At 46.9% G+C, this 17,523-nt stretch overlaps 1 protein-coding gene across 1 annotated transcript; it reads right to left on the bottom strand.

Moving 5' to 3' along the window:
* Positions 1–87: 87 nt before the first annotated feature.
* Positions 88–17,394, bottom strand: LOC8043845. Its single transcript, XM_029981341.3, has 5 exons — positions 16,640–17,394; positions 11,942–12,063; positions 11,679–11,781; positions 9,110–9,269; positions 88–2,449 (listed from the first exon to the last, which is right to left on the bottom strand). The coding sequence occupies exons 1-5, from the start codon at positions 17,001–17,003 to the stop codon at positions 2,248–2,250; spliced, it is 951 nt and encodes a 316-aa protein (XP_029837201.1). The 5' UTR covers positions 17,004–17,394; the 3' UTR covers positions 88–2,247.
* Between the last annotated feature and the right edge of the window lie 129 nt (positions 17,395–17,523).

Below are 17,523 nucleotides of genomic sequence, written 5' to 3' on the forward strand. Positions count from 1 at the left end.
TACTTACAAATTAGATTTGGTGGTGGAACTGAACCGGGTGTGCAACCAATCAACTTTTTTTTATTTTTAAAGATGCATACAAAGACCTGAAACGTGCGACACACATTTTATTGTAAGGTGACTATGGTACCCCACATATTTGACCAATTTTCTAGAGTGGACAATCTTCAGAATTTAAATCTGTCGCTTTATACCATGGTATAATTTTTATCAACCGATGGAACAAATATGTTGACTTGTCTACTCGCAATTTGCATTCAAATAAGACAAACCATTTCCTCGATTTCATGGTGCTATCTTGCTCTAAATCATAACTTCTAGTCAGAGTCCCACTGATGTGCAGACGCTGAAGCTGATTGAATGCTAGCAGGGTTCATACCGTTCTGATCCCTCCTGTCACCGTCCATCAAAGTACCATCCGATTCTGAAAAAATCAAAAAGGCCAAGGGATTCGTCATCACATATGCCTGAACCTTACAAAAAGGTTTTATGTCCCTTCCTTGCCTAAAGCGGACCTGCGCGCCAAAGCCATGTTGTTTTAGCTGGAACGCTTTTAAAGAGCACAAGCAAGCAAACCCAAGGTAAATGGAGCAACAGGGGTGGTCTTGCCATCTGCAGTAGGGAAGGGGTATATGTGAGTGTATACCAGTTGCTGCTCTAAGCATCTCGCTTGACTGGACAGCCTAGAGACTATTCTCCTCCTGGCTCACAGCAGTAGTTTATATCCAGAATTCTCACTCTGGAGTTGTTACAAATTTCTGGATGTGGGGTGAGCGGGTGTTTAAATCACTGACTCGGAGAAACTGCACCAGCGAGTTTGGAGACAGCTAATATGCCACAGCAAGTACCAGCACACCTTATCAAACTTTGGATGCTTGGAGACATCAAATTGCAAATGTTTTTGTATAGATTGTCCAAGTTCAGAAGGTCTCTGTATACAAGTGAAATTTTTAATAAACATATGCATGAAGTTCCTAATAAAACTAATATCAAGATTGGAAATTAAATTATACAGTACCACACAACAAGCTTAGGAGTGGAGACAGATTACAAAAAAATGGACAGCACATAATAACACCGACAAGGTACCGAAACATATTTGTACATGATTTTATTCGGTAAAAACAATCTTCAAAATAAATTTCACACTTTCGTAATGGAGCAAAATGCGCTCATGTTTTTCACAATTATTGTTCGAAGAAAACTTTATTGGGTATATTTTAATTATTCCCTTGTGCAGATGTTACCATAAGCTCCAATTACTGGCAAAACTGTGTTCTGTCTAAGACCACTGAACTAGTTAATATAAAGCGCCTACATTTCTAAAGCGAACCAGAGGGATTGGCGGCCAAATGTATTAATGCACCGCAGTTCAGAGTGCCTGTAGCGAAAGCTTGCACTGCAGAACCCAGGGATCCTGAGTTCAATCCCCACACCAGCCCACTCAGATCTGGATGAGCATCGTACCAGCATACAAACGTGTATCACTATTGCATGGTACACGTCAAAGACCCCAGGCTAGCAGTGGTACTCAACTGGTTAAATTTCTCATCTACAACCAAGACTCCAGATCGCCCAGTGGGGCTAACTAACGTCCAGCAGTATAAACATACACACAACACAATTACTTTAATCAAACCGCGATTTCATCAGGCACACACAAAGCTCAGTCATACATTTGGATCCAAAAGCAAGTGCTATCCACAAGTATCAATTAGCGAGTATACTATAACCATTCCACTGTTCACAAATCAACAGCCCAGCGTACGATCACCACAGCCCAGCGAATGCATGTTCATCGTTTCGGAAAGCGAGCAAAGCGCGCATCATATGCACACATGCTAAAAATGGCACCATCCAAAAGCCCTTTTCTGAAAGAAATGGGGATTCATGTCTGCTGGTTTCAACCGATACCATTATTTTAATTAGCACCACATTTCTTGGTACTCTTCCAAACAAAAACTTAAGGACTGTGGCTCACACGTACGATGCACAATGTAAAGCGTACCATAACACACATATATGTACACATTTTATCAAATAGGGCCTTAGTGGCTGCACATCACAGCTCGTTCATGTCATCATGCATTGCGTTCAGGCACAGGCCCTAGACGTGAAGTCGCATCAACACCAGCCTTTACTTGGGTCACATTAGACAATACCTATTTCGACCAATAGCTGTATCTTGAAGGCCATGATAGGCGATCAGAATAAAGGTGGCCAAGGTTCTTATTGTTGCCATTTTGTTCACCGCACGTTCGTCCAACTTCGCTGGTGCGTGTTGGAACAGGTGGCAGTCACCATCACTTGGTTTCCATCAGCTACTAAGGAAACACTGCATGCAGCGCGGCACGTGGAGCATTGTCGGAAGAGCTGGAGCAAGCAGTTTTCGTCCACCGTAAATTCGTCCTCTCCGCGCAGTGGACAGTTGGGCGTGACATGATCCTCCCTGCGACAGTGGACAAAATTTAGTACAGTGAAGCCCATACGTGGCCACATTAATTAACTGTTTGAGTGCCAGGCATTCTTCACGCGTGTCGAACACAAATTTTGGTCATAACACAGAAACACTGTAGAATGCTTTATCGGGTATATCTACTTATTTAAGACACACTGATCTATGGACTCAAAGTCAATTTATGTCCGCTTGCCTCCAACCTAGGATATTTTTTCAAATTTTTCTTTACGAGACAGGGTTGACTCTTTCTTAGTGGCCTTAACCAACACTGTTTTTATTTGAAACTGGGGCTTCCTTGCTTAGTTTATCACCAAAGTAGTTTATTACTAACTTCTAGATCTCAAGGCCGAACACTGAAACTCCGCTCAAACTCCACGCAAGGTTGGTTTTCTGCTTCGTAGTTCCGACTTGACTCAAAACTCCACTCGACTGAGGAAATACTCTACAATTTCCTCCAAGATCTCAAGGTGACTTCGAAGCTAGCTCGAGATTTTCCTCAAGACTCGAGTCGATTTTGGGGCGTCGTGGCGACCGACAGATTGTTTGCTGAGTTTGTGAATTTTGTACTCAAAAGCAGGCACATAGCCAGGATTTTGTTTCGGGGGGGCCCACCTAGGGTGCCTACATGTCTGTCTGTCTGAGGGTGAAGACATCCATTGTTGCCCTGAATGTGCCAGCGTGTGACGCTCTAGCGCACTCGGTGAGTGATTTGGGTGGTAAAATGGCGTCTATGCATTAGCCAAAGCAACGCGCTCGAGCCGTGTGACACCGAATTCTGCGCGCTTCAAAATGCATAAAAAAACGATTGGGCGGAAAAATGGTTGAGGTGTCACCACTCAAGCAAAAGTGCCTGTGTGTATGAAGGCACTCTAGGCCCACCCATCACAAAATGCTGTATGAGAGGGAGGGGGGAGAGGAGGCCCCAGCAAAATGGAAGATTTCGGGGGGGGGGAGCAGGCCCTGTGGGCTTGTTCCTGGCTACGTGCCTGCTCAGAAGCGACACACTCCTGCACCACGGCGAGGACGAGAGGCTTCAAGTGTCGCAGCATCATTTCGGGAACCGGGCTGAACGCGACAAAGGCCTTCGACGACTGCAAATGTTTTGCGCCCTTCTGCTTTACAAAAGTGACGGTGGCCAGCCTCTTGAAGTCCCAGTCGCTAGAGGAGTGCGAGAAACAATCGCGGTCTGCCAGTCCCTCCAATGCTCCGGCTCTTAATCACCCTGCAGTTCTACGGCATTTGGGGCACACAGGTGCACGGTAACTGGCAGCCCGGTAAATCTGTTGCAACCCACAGTCTGCCGGCGTAGTTGGGCAAGTGTCGCGGCTCGTCGCCAGCATGTTGTGCCGCCATTCTGTCAGTTTGCTGGGGGCGTGGCGGACTCGGAACTTGTGACGTGAAACTTTTTCTCAACTCGGCTTATGGAGTCAAATTTCTTGTTCAACACTGTACGAGTAAAAAGTGCCAAAGGATGAATTCGCGTTGATGCTAAAGGCCCAACCACGCAGTAGCATGTTTGACAGACGACTACCTCAGCCAAGAGTAACAGTCGTGCCAATCATGCATCAATAAACATGTTTTCAATCACGTTACGAGAGCTTCCGTCGAGTTATGATCATGGGACATCAGGACATTCGTGTTTCAGGCATGGCAACCGATTCAAAAAGTAGCTCTGCAGGCTAGAGTCACCGGATGTTCCCAGAGTACCGACACTCCCAAGCTTCGTTTCAGAACCGAGTCGCGGCAGAGCAGTCGCGACCCCCAATATGGCAGAGCCGTATATCGAGAGAGTTTGGCCATATATTGGGAAGCTTAGGAGGCAAATGAGGAGGCGCCATTGGTCGAAAGAGGGCTGGGCATGTTTTAGGGCATCCTCACAAATTCGAAAGTGGCCAGCCAGAAGCCACGAATAATACCCTGATGGTGGTCGCAAAAAACTCAATTACAGTAAAACCTCACTGATTCTTTCTCAGTTGATACGTTTTCCCGGCTGTTACGTTAAAAAATGCCAGTCCCATTTTACTTCCATAGGAATGCATGTATTAGTTTCCTGCCTGTTACATTCGCTTTCCCGGTTGTTACGTCCAAAAGTGTCAGCACCACGGTGCCTATGCCCATTGACAACATTTATGGCATCGCGAAAGAGGAAAGCACTCTCTTCTAAAGAGAAGTTTTACATATTTCAGACAATGGATTGCAATCCCAGCCAAAAGAGATCTGACATCGCAAGAGACCTTGGACTCGCGCCGTCAACTTTGAACAGCATCATCGCCAAACGAAAGGAGATCAAGGCGAAAGCTTATTTTTATCAAACAGGCTAACGCGCTTTTGTGAAATTGTCTGAGTCCTCAACAGTTCTGTAAGTACACATAAAATAACCCATTGTATGATAGTTGCTTTCTATCTCACGTAGAGCCCCCTTAAGCGCATTATTGGTAGTTACGTTTTCCCAAATGATACGTTTTTGTCCCGCTGTTCCCTGAAAAATGTATCAATGAGGTTCTACTGTACTAAGTGTGCTGCAGTAACTCTCAGTGACTGAAAATATGGTGCACGTCATTTTTCGATCACACTCATGCAAAATAAATGCAAAATAAATAGCAAAATGATCGATGTAATCCGTACGCCACGCGCCGGGGGCCCGGAATCTGCCGTTTGAGCGGTCAGTCTTTGTCTGAGAAAAACAGAGTTCAAGTGGTTCAAGCGGCACATTCGATTCTTACATCTTTTTGCATGATCCTAATTGAAACATGAGGTGCACCATATTTTCAACCATAAAGAGTTACTACATTTAACGCTTATGCGCTTATTAAAACTGCTTCTTGCTACTACTGCTAAGGGATTATTTTCGGCTTCTGGTTGGCCAAGAGAGCATGTCAAGCCCTCTTTCTGCGTCTGGTGCACGCCCTGGCTCTGCCCGCTCCTCCCATTGACCAAACCCTCTCTACATACGGCTCTGCAATATGGCGCTGCCCTATGCAGTCGAAGCGAAGCGCGTACAGTGTAGCGTTCGCTCTCGTGCGAGCTCTTCTATTCAAGTCCCTGGCCCGCGGCGACGCTGGTTTGTTTTAGAGCGCAGCTCTTAGGGGCCCGTTCCCGGCTTGAGCGGCGTCGGCGTAACCAAGGTCACGCGACCCCCAAGGTCACGTGACCCCCCCCTGAAGTCACGTGACACGCCCCCCCCCCCCCCCCCCGAGGTCACGTGACCACCCCCAGGGTCACGTGACCTCCCCGATGACGTCATCGTCACTGATGACGTCACCGGCATCCGCATCGTCATCATCACTGATGACGTCATCAGTGACGTCACTGATTACCTCACCGGCATCCGCATCGTCATCGTCATCATCGCTGATGACGTCATCAGTGACGTCACTGATGACGTCACCGGAATCCGCATCGTCATCGTCATCATCACTGATGACATCATCAGTGATGTCACTGATTACCTCACCGGCATCCGCATCGTCATCGTCATCATCGCTGATGACGTCATCAGTGACGTCACTGATGACGTCACCGGCATCCGCATCGTCACGAATGACGTCATCAGTGACGTCACTGATGACGTCACCGGCATCCGCATCGTCATCGTCGTTGATGACGTCATCGGAGTCCGCATCGTCATCGTCACTGATGATGTCATCAGTGACGTCACTGATGACATCATCAGCATCGTCACGTGACCCCCAAGGTCACGTGACCCCCCCCAGGTCACTTCACCCCCCCAGTACCCTTCCCTCCTCCTCCTCCTCAAGAGCTGCGCTCTAATTCGGTGTTACAGGGAGTTGTAAACGGCTTTCACTTTTTTATTAAAGTTCTTTCCTTCGTTCCGAGCGGTGCGTGACTTGCTCCTCGCTGTCTCGTCTTTCTCTCTCGTCTCGAAACACATCAAAGTCGAGTGTTAGGCTTAGCGTCTGAGGCGTAGAATCTGAAACGCAGCACCAGCGTAACCAGACCGAGCAAGCGAACCGGCAATCTTCTTTTGCGAACCGGGTAAGAGGCTACTTGACATAAAAAAAACTAGAGAAAATTAATGCACCATCCATTCTTTCCTAACTCATCGAAGCCCAGAGCTTCTCGTGCATACCCGCCGTAACCGTGGTAACGCGAAAACGTTTTATATACGTTTTTTTGTTGTCTTGAATTGATTCACAAAATGGCCGACCGATAACTTCCGCCACAGGCTAAACCAGCCAATCGAAACTGGATTTTGCAGGATTGACTTCCGGTAATCGGACTGAATGGAATTCAGTACTCTGGAATTCAGTGACTCTGTTGCAGGCAACATATGAAGCACGAATGTGGTGGTGACCCGTGTTCGCATCAACGCGTAATGTTAAGAAAATGCAGTCGAACACTAGTGAGGGCACAGGCCCTGTCTTTTCTAGCGGGTGCTCTGTATATTTACGTGCTGCAATAAAAACACGCTAGAGCAGTTTTAACGTGTTCATTAGTAGCAGCTATTCTGCAGACACGCATAAGCTTTCGAGCCCACAGGTACAAAGTATCAAAATTAAATTTCAAACTCACACTAAAATTAGCATGTTGAATATGTTGGTTTTCACTGACACTGGACACATTCATTACGCTCTTTGTGCCTGATGATTGCAGTATCATGCCAGCACAAATACCTAAAACGTGTACTTGTGTTGCCATGGGATTGTCAAGCGGCACCATACTTGCTATGGATGATACGGCTACATTTCGGAGGATGCCAAAGATGAAAACTGGGCTAGTTAGCAACCTCTAGTTAAAACATCACGGTGCAGAACATGCCTCTTAAAAGAGCAGTTTGCAAAAAGGCTCGATGCTTCGTCGAATTCGGGCGAGGAAAAACTGGATGCTGCTATTTTGCCCCCCCCCCACCCCCCCTGTTGCCAGACTAGAAAAAGCTTATGCTTGTTTCAACGATAAAGCAACTGAAACTTTCACGCTGGCTAGGGGAAAGCTTGAAATCCACCAATTCAGTGCTTGTGAAGCAGATTCTTTTAGAGATAACAAACACATATATTTATATTTTGCACCAAGACTATGTTTTAGATGAAATATGTAGGTATAATCTCATTTCCAGACACCTCTGGGAATGCTGCAGTGGAGTATGAAATCTCGAGGAATTCCTCCGTGGAGGAATCGCAGAGAAGTATCTGCGAAGCCAAATGCCTCTTGAGTAGAGGTGTTAATTTTTTCTACACTCGACTAAGTGTAGTTAAAGTTGAAGTCGAGTAACATTTAAAAACACGGCTGTCAGTGTTCGTTACAATAAAGCACGAGGTTGAATGACGTAGATGTGCCTTTCTGGAACAAAGAAGAAGCAATCCGAGACAGAAGTCCCCTGGACAAAACTTGCCACATGTTGTCAACAGGTGTCATTACCAGACAAAACATTGCTCTACACATAAAAATAAAATTGACAGCCCAGTTGGGGGAGGTCGGGAGCAAATCGAAACGGAAATTTGCATGGGTGCGCGCCAGATAATACTCGGGCATGGCACTCAAAGGATTAAGACCAGACTTGAAATATAAGCTGAGCATGCTCGTCTGCTCCTCGCACAGGGGGTGGACAGGGAGATCGAAGTGCAGGGCCGTGACCGGATGATGCAGTGGGTATGCAAACATGTCGTCGTCTGCTAGTCTTAGCAATAGGAACCTTTTAGAATGGCATACCCAAAACCTTTGGATGTTAAAACAAATACCGTTGTTGCAACACCGCATGCGCCGAACCCAAACTGTGTTTGTGGACTTGCGCGTGGCAACGACGCTATTTCTTTGCATACGCTATTCTAAAACTAACTAATGGCTGCTTTTGGCTTTTCTGTGGATTTCTAAAAAAACACTAGTTCTTTACAAACAAGGCCTTGGGCTACAAGAAAGAAGAAAGGAAATACGATACATTGTTTTCGTCGACTAAGAACTGCCAGAGCAGCCTCAGACCTTTCCAGTACGTTAGTTAGTGAAAATGATCCCTGGAGAAGGGGAACCAAGAGGACAAAGGACAAACACAAATCTCCAAACACAACTGGGTGACTGGTGCACGACCGAAAAAGTCCGCCTGGTCCTGGTATCGAACCAGAAACCTCTTCATTTCCAGCGGAGCGCTCTACCTATTGAGCTAACCAGGAATTAGACGTCAGCAGAGCAAACGGGTTTTATCAGCTGCCACCAGTCTAATACCAACAAGGGTGAACGGCCTGCATTTTAAGGTTATTCTCCAGGAATTATTTTTGTCCTTCTTGTCAAGCTCGCTTGCACATTTGCGTTACTTGCATTATCATCACATTAGTTAAGTTTTATTTTTCGAATCAGATTAAAAAATTTTTCCTTACAGAGTCATACTTTTGTTTCAGCAGTAAAAACTTTATTTTTGGAATCCTTTCCTTCCTATATGCCAGATTTTGTACACAATGTTTTCAGATGCTGTTTGCAGCCCCTTGTCCATGGGACCAGGCAAAAAAAAAACCTAGAATGATCAGTTCGGTCAAGCCAGGATCAGGATTAAAGGATGGCTAGTGGCTAGTTAGTTGTTCATCATGGTGTAATACGGCAAAAAAAAAAAAAACGGACGAAAACGAAGGGAGAACGGGACAGGACGCGGTGACCCAACTCGTCAAGCTAAAATGGGAAGGCACAGATGCGAGGACACAAAGATACCTGAGCGAGCTCTCCTCCGATGCTCCTAGATGGCCGTTGTCCGTAACTTCCGTCTTGACGGTGACCAAACTTTGATCCTGTGGCGGAGACTCCACAACCTCCCTCTTTACGTTTACGTGGTCCGAATCCGGGGGCGGCCTCGACTCCTTCATCTCCAGAACTGCAGAGGACGAAAAAACAAAAAGTTATGTTGCATCAGCGTCAGACACTGAACAAAGATTCGAGTAAATTTTGTTGTTTAGTTCTGTGGCTGAGACAAGGAGATAAATCCCCACCCATAGAGGCCAAGCCCTAAATCAAATAATTAATATTTTCCCCTACAAGTTGAGAGAAGACAAAACATTGAACAAGTTAGATCACTGGGATTGGCCCATGAACCTCTTACACAAATGATTTGTCAATGAACCAATCACAAAAATATTGTTGGTTCACTTGCAATCAATTACACAAATCTGATTGGCCGATGGACCAATAACATTGATTTGTCAGTCAACCAATCGATTTCCCATTATGTGCACTGTGTAGTAGCAGCACTGCATGTAGAAGAGAAAAGGGGGAACGCATGTGTGACATGTTTCCTCACCCATAGTTGCCTCTCAAAAGATTTCTTTTCTTTCTTTCTTTCCAGATCACAACAGAAGCTTTGGCTTCAAGTGTTTCTGCACTTTTTTTTTTTTTTGCACGGTGTATTTTTTTAACAGTTATTAAGTCTGAAAACACTGAAGAAAAATTCAGTACCATACTGAGCCCCTCCTAAGGAAGTACAGAACACTGGATTTTAGAATAATCTTTAGTGTTGCTTTATAGGGAAAATGCAAAGGGTGCGACAGGCAACAATTATTCTGCACCCTTTCTCTCCAGGACTCACTCCCAATGCAACTTCCATGCTATATTCTGCCAGCTTCAATGGATGCAGAAGTGCAACACTTTAACGTATCTCTAATAACTTATTATTGAAGCTACATTGATAGCTCTGTGACAGCTCACACATCCAGCTACTGCACAAGCTCAATTCTCTGCAGAGCAGAACATACTCATAGCTTCCTCCTCTCCCCAAAAGCAAGAATTGAAAGGGGAAAAAACTGACAGGAGAGCACGGCGATAATATGAGAAGTGTACCAAATTGATTAACATTTTTTTTTTGCTGCAGACACTGGTCATTTACAGGTCTGGGTTAGGACACAGAAATTGAATGACAACCAGGCAACACTGCTGAAGTTAGTCAGGCCATGGTGCCCATAAATCACATGATCATTATATTCAGTTGAACACTCTCTCATTCTAGGTGCCGCCAATCTCGCCTCGCCACGGTACGATCACACGCTACAACGCTACTCGGCCATTCCGACGTATACTCTTGCTCTTGTCCCTTTGACCTTTTACCGTGCATGCACGTGCAAGATCGTCGCGGATGATGGCGAGTTTGTTCGTGACAATCTCCTCGTCGTCGCTCTACCTGGTCGCGAGCGGGTCAAAGTCAAAATGACCACCTTCCAACATCTTTTTATAACAATCACTCTCATCGCTGCTGCGATCAGTGTCAAAGATTTAGACGAGGCGAGTGATGTCGTAGACGTCATCGTCTCGCAACCGCGTGCTCGAAAAGCGGACGGCAAACATGGAAGCTGAAGCGCGAGACGCCGAGGGAGTGAGAGAGCCAAATCTGCAAGTGCGTGCAAGGGGACGCCGTGCTAAGGGCGAATGACGTCACCGACTCCACAAACATGACTATTTTTTAATGGGGTGGATCTGAGGGTCCCGCATATAAATCGATTTACCCACGAAACCTTTTGCAGCATTTTCAAAATAAATTTAGCACATATACGGAAGCATACAATGGGTCCTAGCAGTATAGTAGTTATCTAATATTTTATTTTTGCCATGTCCCAATCTCTTTAATGAAACGAAATGGCATCCTCGCAGGGGTGTTTTCATGCCACCCCACAGGTGATAACCACTGGGGGCTCATCAGGCCATACCCATGCGCAGCCGAACGCCCGACTGGTCGTACGAGGTGCCAGAAAGGCGGTCGAACCTGAAACAGACACCGGCCAGTAACGGCCTCACGTGACGCAGTGACTGAATGGTGCCTGGTCGGATTCGGCTGTCTTTCTGGCACGTCGTACGACCAGCCAAACATTTAGCTGCACATGGGTATGGCCTGACCGGGCCCCTGTGGTTATCAACTTTTTGGGTGGCATGAAGAAAGCCCCCCTGAGGTAGTCATTTTGTAATCATTAATAAGCTGGAAAGAGCTGTCCAGGCGTGGGAGTGACGCACTCCCAAAATATGGTTCCAGCAGACCATAGAGAGGCTGCCACACAGGTGGTGAGAAGGCATTCGGCTCCAGGGGAAGGTCATAGAGAAGGTGGACATATGCACAGACCTCTAAGTGATTGCCATTACAGCAAAAAAATTTAGTCTAGATCAATATGGTACTCCTCTAGTAGCAATAATTTTACCACCTAATGTATCTGGAGTACAAATCATTGGCCCCCATCGAAGCCTGCAGGGCTTTTCCGACATGGCTCTTTGATAAGAAAAATCTAATCACCGAATCACCCCTTACCTTTTTGAAGTGCACTACGAGTCTGGGCCAATGCTGACGTTATGTCGGAATAAGGAAGCTCGTTAGCAGACGCCGCCATCTGGGTATGTGGTGATTGGGAGCCCTGCAAGGTAGATGAACATAGTAATGTAGCTATTCGAAGACCCCCTAAGGTCAGCAATACACTGCTGCATCCACCAAATGATTTGTGCTATTTCTGTCAGGGGAGAACTACGCTAGAAAACTTGCTGCTGGTAAGAAAGCATAGCAAAGGCGTCACTTACACCTTCTCGTGCAGGCATCCAAACCATATGCAGTCGTTTCTGCGGTATTTCCTGCGGCAGCTCCGGCAGGTTCATGCTCGGAATGGCGTCCCTCTTCAGGCTCCGCCTGTTGTCGTCGAGATCTGGTTAGAAAAAAAGCGGTTGCTGTCGATCTTATCGTATATAATTGTGTTTAATCTCGCTGCCCAGTTCAAACCCCCAAACCTAGGGCCACCAAGAGCGTCCCCCAAAGCAGAGGTGTGCAAACTTCTACGATCAGTGACCCTTGGGCGACACCTCCCACTTTCCAGACAAGTTTCCGAACACCGGGTCAAAACACCTCGACACAAAACTGCAGCAGGGCTCCATCTGCATATGTAAAGGGGTTCGAACATGCAAACTATTAAACCTGAGATGACTATGTTGCTAGAACCTATTAGACGTCACAGTATATTTGCTAAACTTGTTTTATATGAACAATGTGCTGGAGGCCCTCGGATCCACCCGTTCGGGAAGGCCGCCAAGTTTGAAAGGTCGGTGACAGAGTTCGTCACATCTTTCCATATGTCATGCATATCTCTGCCTGCGTCCCTAGCAGTGCAACTCCAACCTCACTCGCGTCGTCGAAAGTTTTTGTTTCAGCAGACTACCGTAAAATATTGCAGAAGCACCCACTTCGTACAAGCACCCACTATTAACATTTCCTTCGTTTGGACACTGAAAATTATGTGCTAAGCGTACACCCCTTTCAAAGCGCCGGCATCAACTGAAGACACCTGCCCCGTTGCAGGAACCACGAGACCGCCGGCGGCGGTGACGAGGATATCACGTGGAAATAAATGTGCCTGCTCCGATTCCATTCACCCCACATTCAAAGCTCTTTATTGGCCGCCATCTTGGTTCTACCGATTCGACCAGACAGTCGCCTGTGTCTGGATTGACCCAGTTTTCAGTGAAAGTGGGGTGGGCACTTCCCCGCAATTTTGCAGTGAAAGCGAGGAACAGGCAAGAAAATTAGAGTAGTCGCAAAACGTGCGAGTGCAACAAGCATGGATAAACTAAGAATGACGGAGCATTCAACAATATTATTACAGTCACGTGGTTCACAGGCACCGCGATGCTACTACTTTGGGCAGGTGACGTCATAATCTTGTCAGGGTTGCCTGGTCGCCAGGTGGGAATGGTCGACATTGGAAAATTTATTTTTATAATTACTAGAGCTCTAGAAATCGCTAACATTACGTGTGTATGCTAAAGAACCCACGAGTATTCCATATAAAAAGTAATTTTATAGTTTAAGTTTCGTATCCTAACCCCTCTAACGCATCGAAACTAAACTTATTTCTTATTTTCTTGTTTAAAGGGACAGGCACCACCAAGAAATTATTAACTTTTTCTGCACAGAGCACTGAATTACATCGTCAAGACACTACCGAAAAAATATTCTTGCTGTAGCGATGCATATTTGCGAAGAATGCACAAAACCGCAAAAAAGGGAACTGTGACATCAGAGATTATGGTAGTTGGCACGGGGCCGTCTATAGTCTGTTGCAACTCAAGAAGGTAGGGCGAGGGAAAGACAGAACGCTGGAGAGAACCTCCTCCCCTCTCCAGCTTTCCGACTGCTTCCTCCTCCCCGCCTTCCCTCTTGAGTTCAACGGAATATAGGTAGCTTTGCTCTCCGCAACTAGGCATGCAAAATTTCTTTAAATTGGTGTGTGCAGCCCAAATCCGTGTTTCACAGACCATAAAATTGATGCTTCATGATTGTGGATTACAGGCGTTCTACCTTTCTTAGTAACAACGATGTGCGACAGATGGCTTATCATTTCTCAAATATTCTGGGCTCTGTGTAATCATTGAATATAAGTGAAAAACAAAGTGAGAGAAGCTCTGGACAGTCAGCTCTTGACCGTGGTAGTTTTCTTGGAGAAAAACAAACAGACAGATCCTGTATGAGTCCTGTTTCTATAAATATTTAAGGTATGCATTCATGCCTTGCCAGTGTCTCTTTGTCACCATACACCTGGATATAGCGCACAAACCTGCCCAGATTGTTGTGGGCAGATATGTGCACATATGTGATTTTGGCTTTGGTCGGCCATTTTGGCACCAAAACGTACGCATACAGTGGAAGGGGGTTTCAGGGATGCCAACCCCAATCTCCCAAGTGGACGCACCACGAATGATCACCGAAGTTACGAAACACCCCAGGTCGGGACACACTACCTGAAATCACTGGTGAGACACGGCTGTATACAAACAATATTAGTTGTGCCGCAAAAAGGTGTAACCTAAACTTTTATGCAAACACCATGTTCCTGTAATTTTGTACTAATCTCCAATAAAATTTCCTACAAAAAGAGCTTTTTCCATTTGGTTTTATGCCAAAACATGCTTTCTAAAAGCTCATAGTAACCACAGTAAAGAAAAAACATTCAGCCTTTCTACTCTTGGGAAGAAGGAAGACCGGCGAAGCTGTACTCGATACACTGCCGCAACGTGCGCGTGCCCGATTCCCGCTTTTTTTCGTCCGACACGCCGCCGATCGTGGATACGTCTCCGGCGAACCAGAGTCGGTCGCACACAGCGCACGTGACGCCGAACAAGTTCTCCACGAACTCCCTCCGGAACCTCGCCGTCGCACCCGGGAACTGTTCAGCCGGCGTGGAGTGCAGTCGTCGCCGGGCCTCGCGCTTGCGCTTGGCCTCCGTGGCACGATCGTCGTCCGTGGCGTTGGCTAGCCGGCGCCCTTTACATCGCTGGTTCTGTTCTCGGCGGAGGCTTTCCAGGCGAGCGATGTGCCCTTTGGCAAGGGAATCTGAAGCGCTGGACGCAGTGGAAGTCGAGGCGACAGCGGCTTTGCGGCGGTTGCGTACCATTCGCGCTGCTGCGTTTGTTGCCGCTCCTTCCGCAGCCTGTCTCCTTTCCCCGAAAGGGCGCGCGGCCGACCCATTGTGAGTCCAAACCAAAACTGATAAGAGCGTAGGAACATAGGAAACAGCGCGCAAAACAGACAAGGATGAAGAAACAAACGTGACAAGCGCTGCTTTGTTACGTGTGCTTCTTCTTCGCCGTCGTCTGTTTTTCGTGCTGTTTCCTACAATGAATTTCCACCAACGGCGCTTAACTATCAATTCTTCTATGATAGCTGGAAAAGTTGCCGCCATCTACAAGCGACGGCGGAAACCATACTGGTTGTGTGCTTGCCGCCGTCCCTTATAGATGGCGGTAGCTGTCCAGGTAGGTTTGTGTCGACATACCGGACACGATCCTGGGGAGCCTAGCCCCTAACAGCTGCGCTGTAAAAAGATTGAGCACCTCAAGCCTGGGAGTTTGGGTACTCTGGGAACATTCAGTGACTCTAACGGCAGCCATATAAAGCAACTTTCATGTTTCAACTCATTGCTAAAGGGTGGTGCCTGTTATTATATTTAGCTCGGTCTCAGTAGAAGCGGTCCAGGTTTCAAGGGTGAGTTTCCCAACTCAGTATTTTAGTAACATTGGGTTTAATGTCAAGCAATGGCCACATGCAAAACAAGCCTCGATTCGCAATCCAGCCTACTACAAAAGACATCAGTGGTTTGAAATTCTGATAACACGTTCTAGTTGGCAGACTCCCAGCAGTGCTGGGAGTCTCGCAATGTTACTAGATTAGCTCAGTTGTGGAACCCCCGCAGAGAGAGGCACCCCCTTCACTCACTTCAGTCTGCTGCCCATTGTTTGAAGTGCCACCTAGATTTTCATTTCAAAACTGTGTGCTTTATAGAGTATGGTGAAACGCCATCTAGACGCTGTGCTTCGAAACATATGTATTCAACAGAATACACTACAGTTCCCACAGCAGCCATCCCCCGCAAATGGTGGCATGTCGAACCATGGGAAAGGAGCCATGGGGGGAAAGGATCGGTTCTGTTAATGCAAGCAGTGCCTATACATGGCTTGCATTGACGTCACATTAGCCACCACAGCTCCGAACCTCCTACAGCATATATTTGACACAATCGAATTTGTTCTACATGGCAAGGATTGCTGAGAAGAATGAATTTGATGGTATGAAATATATGCTGCAGAAGGTACGGGCACAAGAGCATGGTACGGAGGAACGGCGACTGGTATGGTGCCATATGACATCCCATGCAAGGTATGTCTGGGCAGTTCCGTAACAGGGTTGATCAAGTGGCTTTAATAACATTGGCATAAACCAACACTCCTAGATTAGCTCAGTTAACGGAACTACCCATAAACGCTGCTTGCACGAGCAGAGCCCCCCTCTCCCCCTGCGGCTCGCCTCACGTCGTTCGACACACCACAGTTTTGTGGCGGCTGCTATGGTAGCTGCAGTGTGTTCTATAGAATGCATGTTTCAAAGCACAGCATCTAGATGCCATTTGATCGCACCCTATGAAACACACAGTTCTGAAATTAAAATCTAGGTGGCACCTCAAACGACGGGAGGTGGACTGAAGTGAGTGAAGGGGGGTACCCCTCTCTGTGGGAGTTCCGCAACTGAGGTAATCTATTAACGTTGGCACCAACTCAACTCTGACGTCACGCCGCTACGGCCGCTGTCGGCACGGCGCATGCGCAGACGATTCACCTCACAAAAATCCGGTTTCTGCACCCGCGCAGGGCACGTGATGTGGGCAAACACGGATTTGTTTGTAAACAGCGCGTTAGTGAGTAAAAGTGTGCACCTTCCACGCTTCAGCGGCTCACCTGGGTTAAAATAGTCCTCCCGCTCAAAGTGCTTGGTGCAGACGAACATGCTCTTTGTCACCTCTGTCTTGGTGCTCAGCCCCACCATCCGGAGCCACTCCTCGCGTCTGTTTACCCACTTTCCGTCGCGCATGAACTTGTCCTTGGGCTGCGGGAACGAGTGAAGCACAAAGCCCGCGCGCATGCGGCTCGCTTTACCACTGCACCCCGGCACGCAGCAGAAGCGAATCATTCGATACTTCTTTTTTCGTCGCACTAATGGGACTAGTTTCTTCGGCAAGGGCGCCTCCTCGGTCTCGGCTTCGATTTCACCGTTCTCATGATCGCAGTAATCGCAGCCGCTGACAGCATCCATGGTGTCCATGATCTATCGCCTTGGTGGGCACTCGGCCACTGGGCGGTGTGCAACTAGTTGTAGCGGCTGTAGGTAGCCAAGGAGGTTGTAGCCACAGTTTGTTGTAGCAGTTGTAGGGTTGTAGCAAAGAGTATACAGGCGGCTATGGTTCTAGGCGCCGGCAGTTGCCAGTTGGCAGTTGGTGCAGTGTTCTAAACGTTCCAAATCTTACTCTTGCAGGTTATATGACGTGACAAACCAGCTTGAGCGACGCCGGACGCCAATGGGTTTTAGAACGCCGAGGTAGAAACGTTTTACGGTTTTACTTTAGCACTTTAGTGCAAGATTGAGCAAATTTTGGAACACGGCCAACACGGCGCTCTTGTTCGATGCTCGGAACATCTATGGCTATGGCGGCTATGGTGGCTATGGCTCGGAATCACGTGCTTTGAAACTTGTGTGTTTGAAACTTCTACAAATTTACGTTTTATTACATTAAAAAAAATAATAATAAATTAGGTTATATAATATATGTAATGGTCGTGTTTTA

This window comes from Ixodes scapularis, unplaced genomic scaffold (assembly GCF_016920785.2).
Source record: "Ixodes scapularis isolate PalLabHiFi unplaced genomic scaffold, ASM1692078v2 PGA_scaffold12__126_contigs__length_90152505, whole genome shotgun sequence".
In the NCBI taxonomy this organism is placed as follows: Eukaryota; Metazoa; Arthropoda; class Arachnida; order Ixodida; family Ixodidae; genus Ixodes; species Ixodes scapularis.

What these genes read in the sequence shown, in the direction of transcription:
- LOC8043845 (XM_029981341.3), bottom strand. Translation starts at nt 17,003, where the DNA reads ATGGACACCATGGATGCTGTCAGCGGCTGCGATTACTGCGATCATGAG. An exon ending in GGAGGACTATTTTAACCCAG is followed by an intron (nt 12,064 to 16,639) that starts GTGAGCCGCTGA and finishes TTTTCTAACCAG; the next exon opens with ATCTCGACGACAACAGGCGG. An exon ending in GGATGCCTGCACGAGAAGGT is followed by an intron (nt 11,782 to 11,941) that starts GTAAGTGACGCC and finishes TCTACCTTGCAG; the next exon opens with GGCTCCCAATCACCACATAC.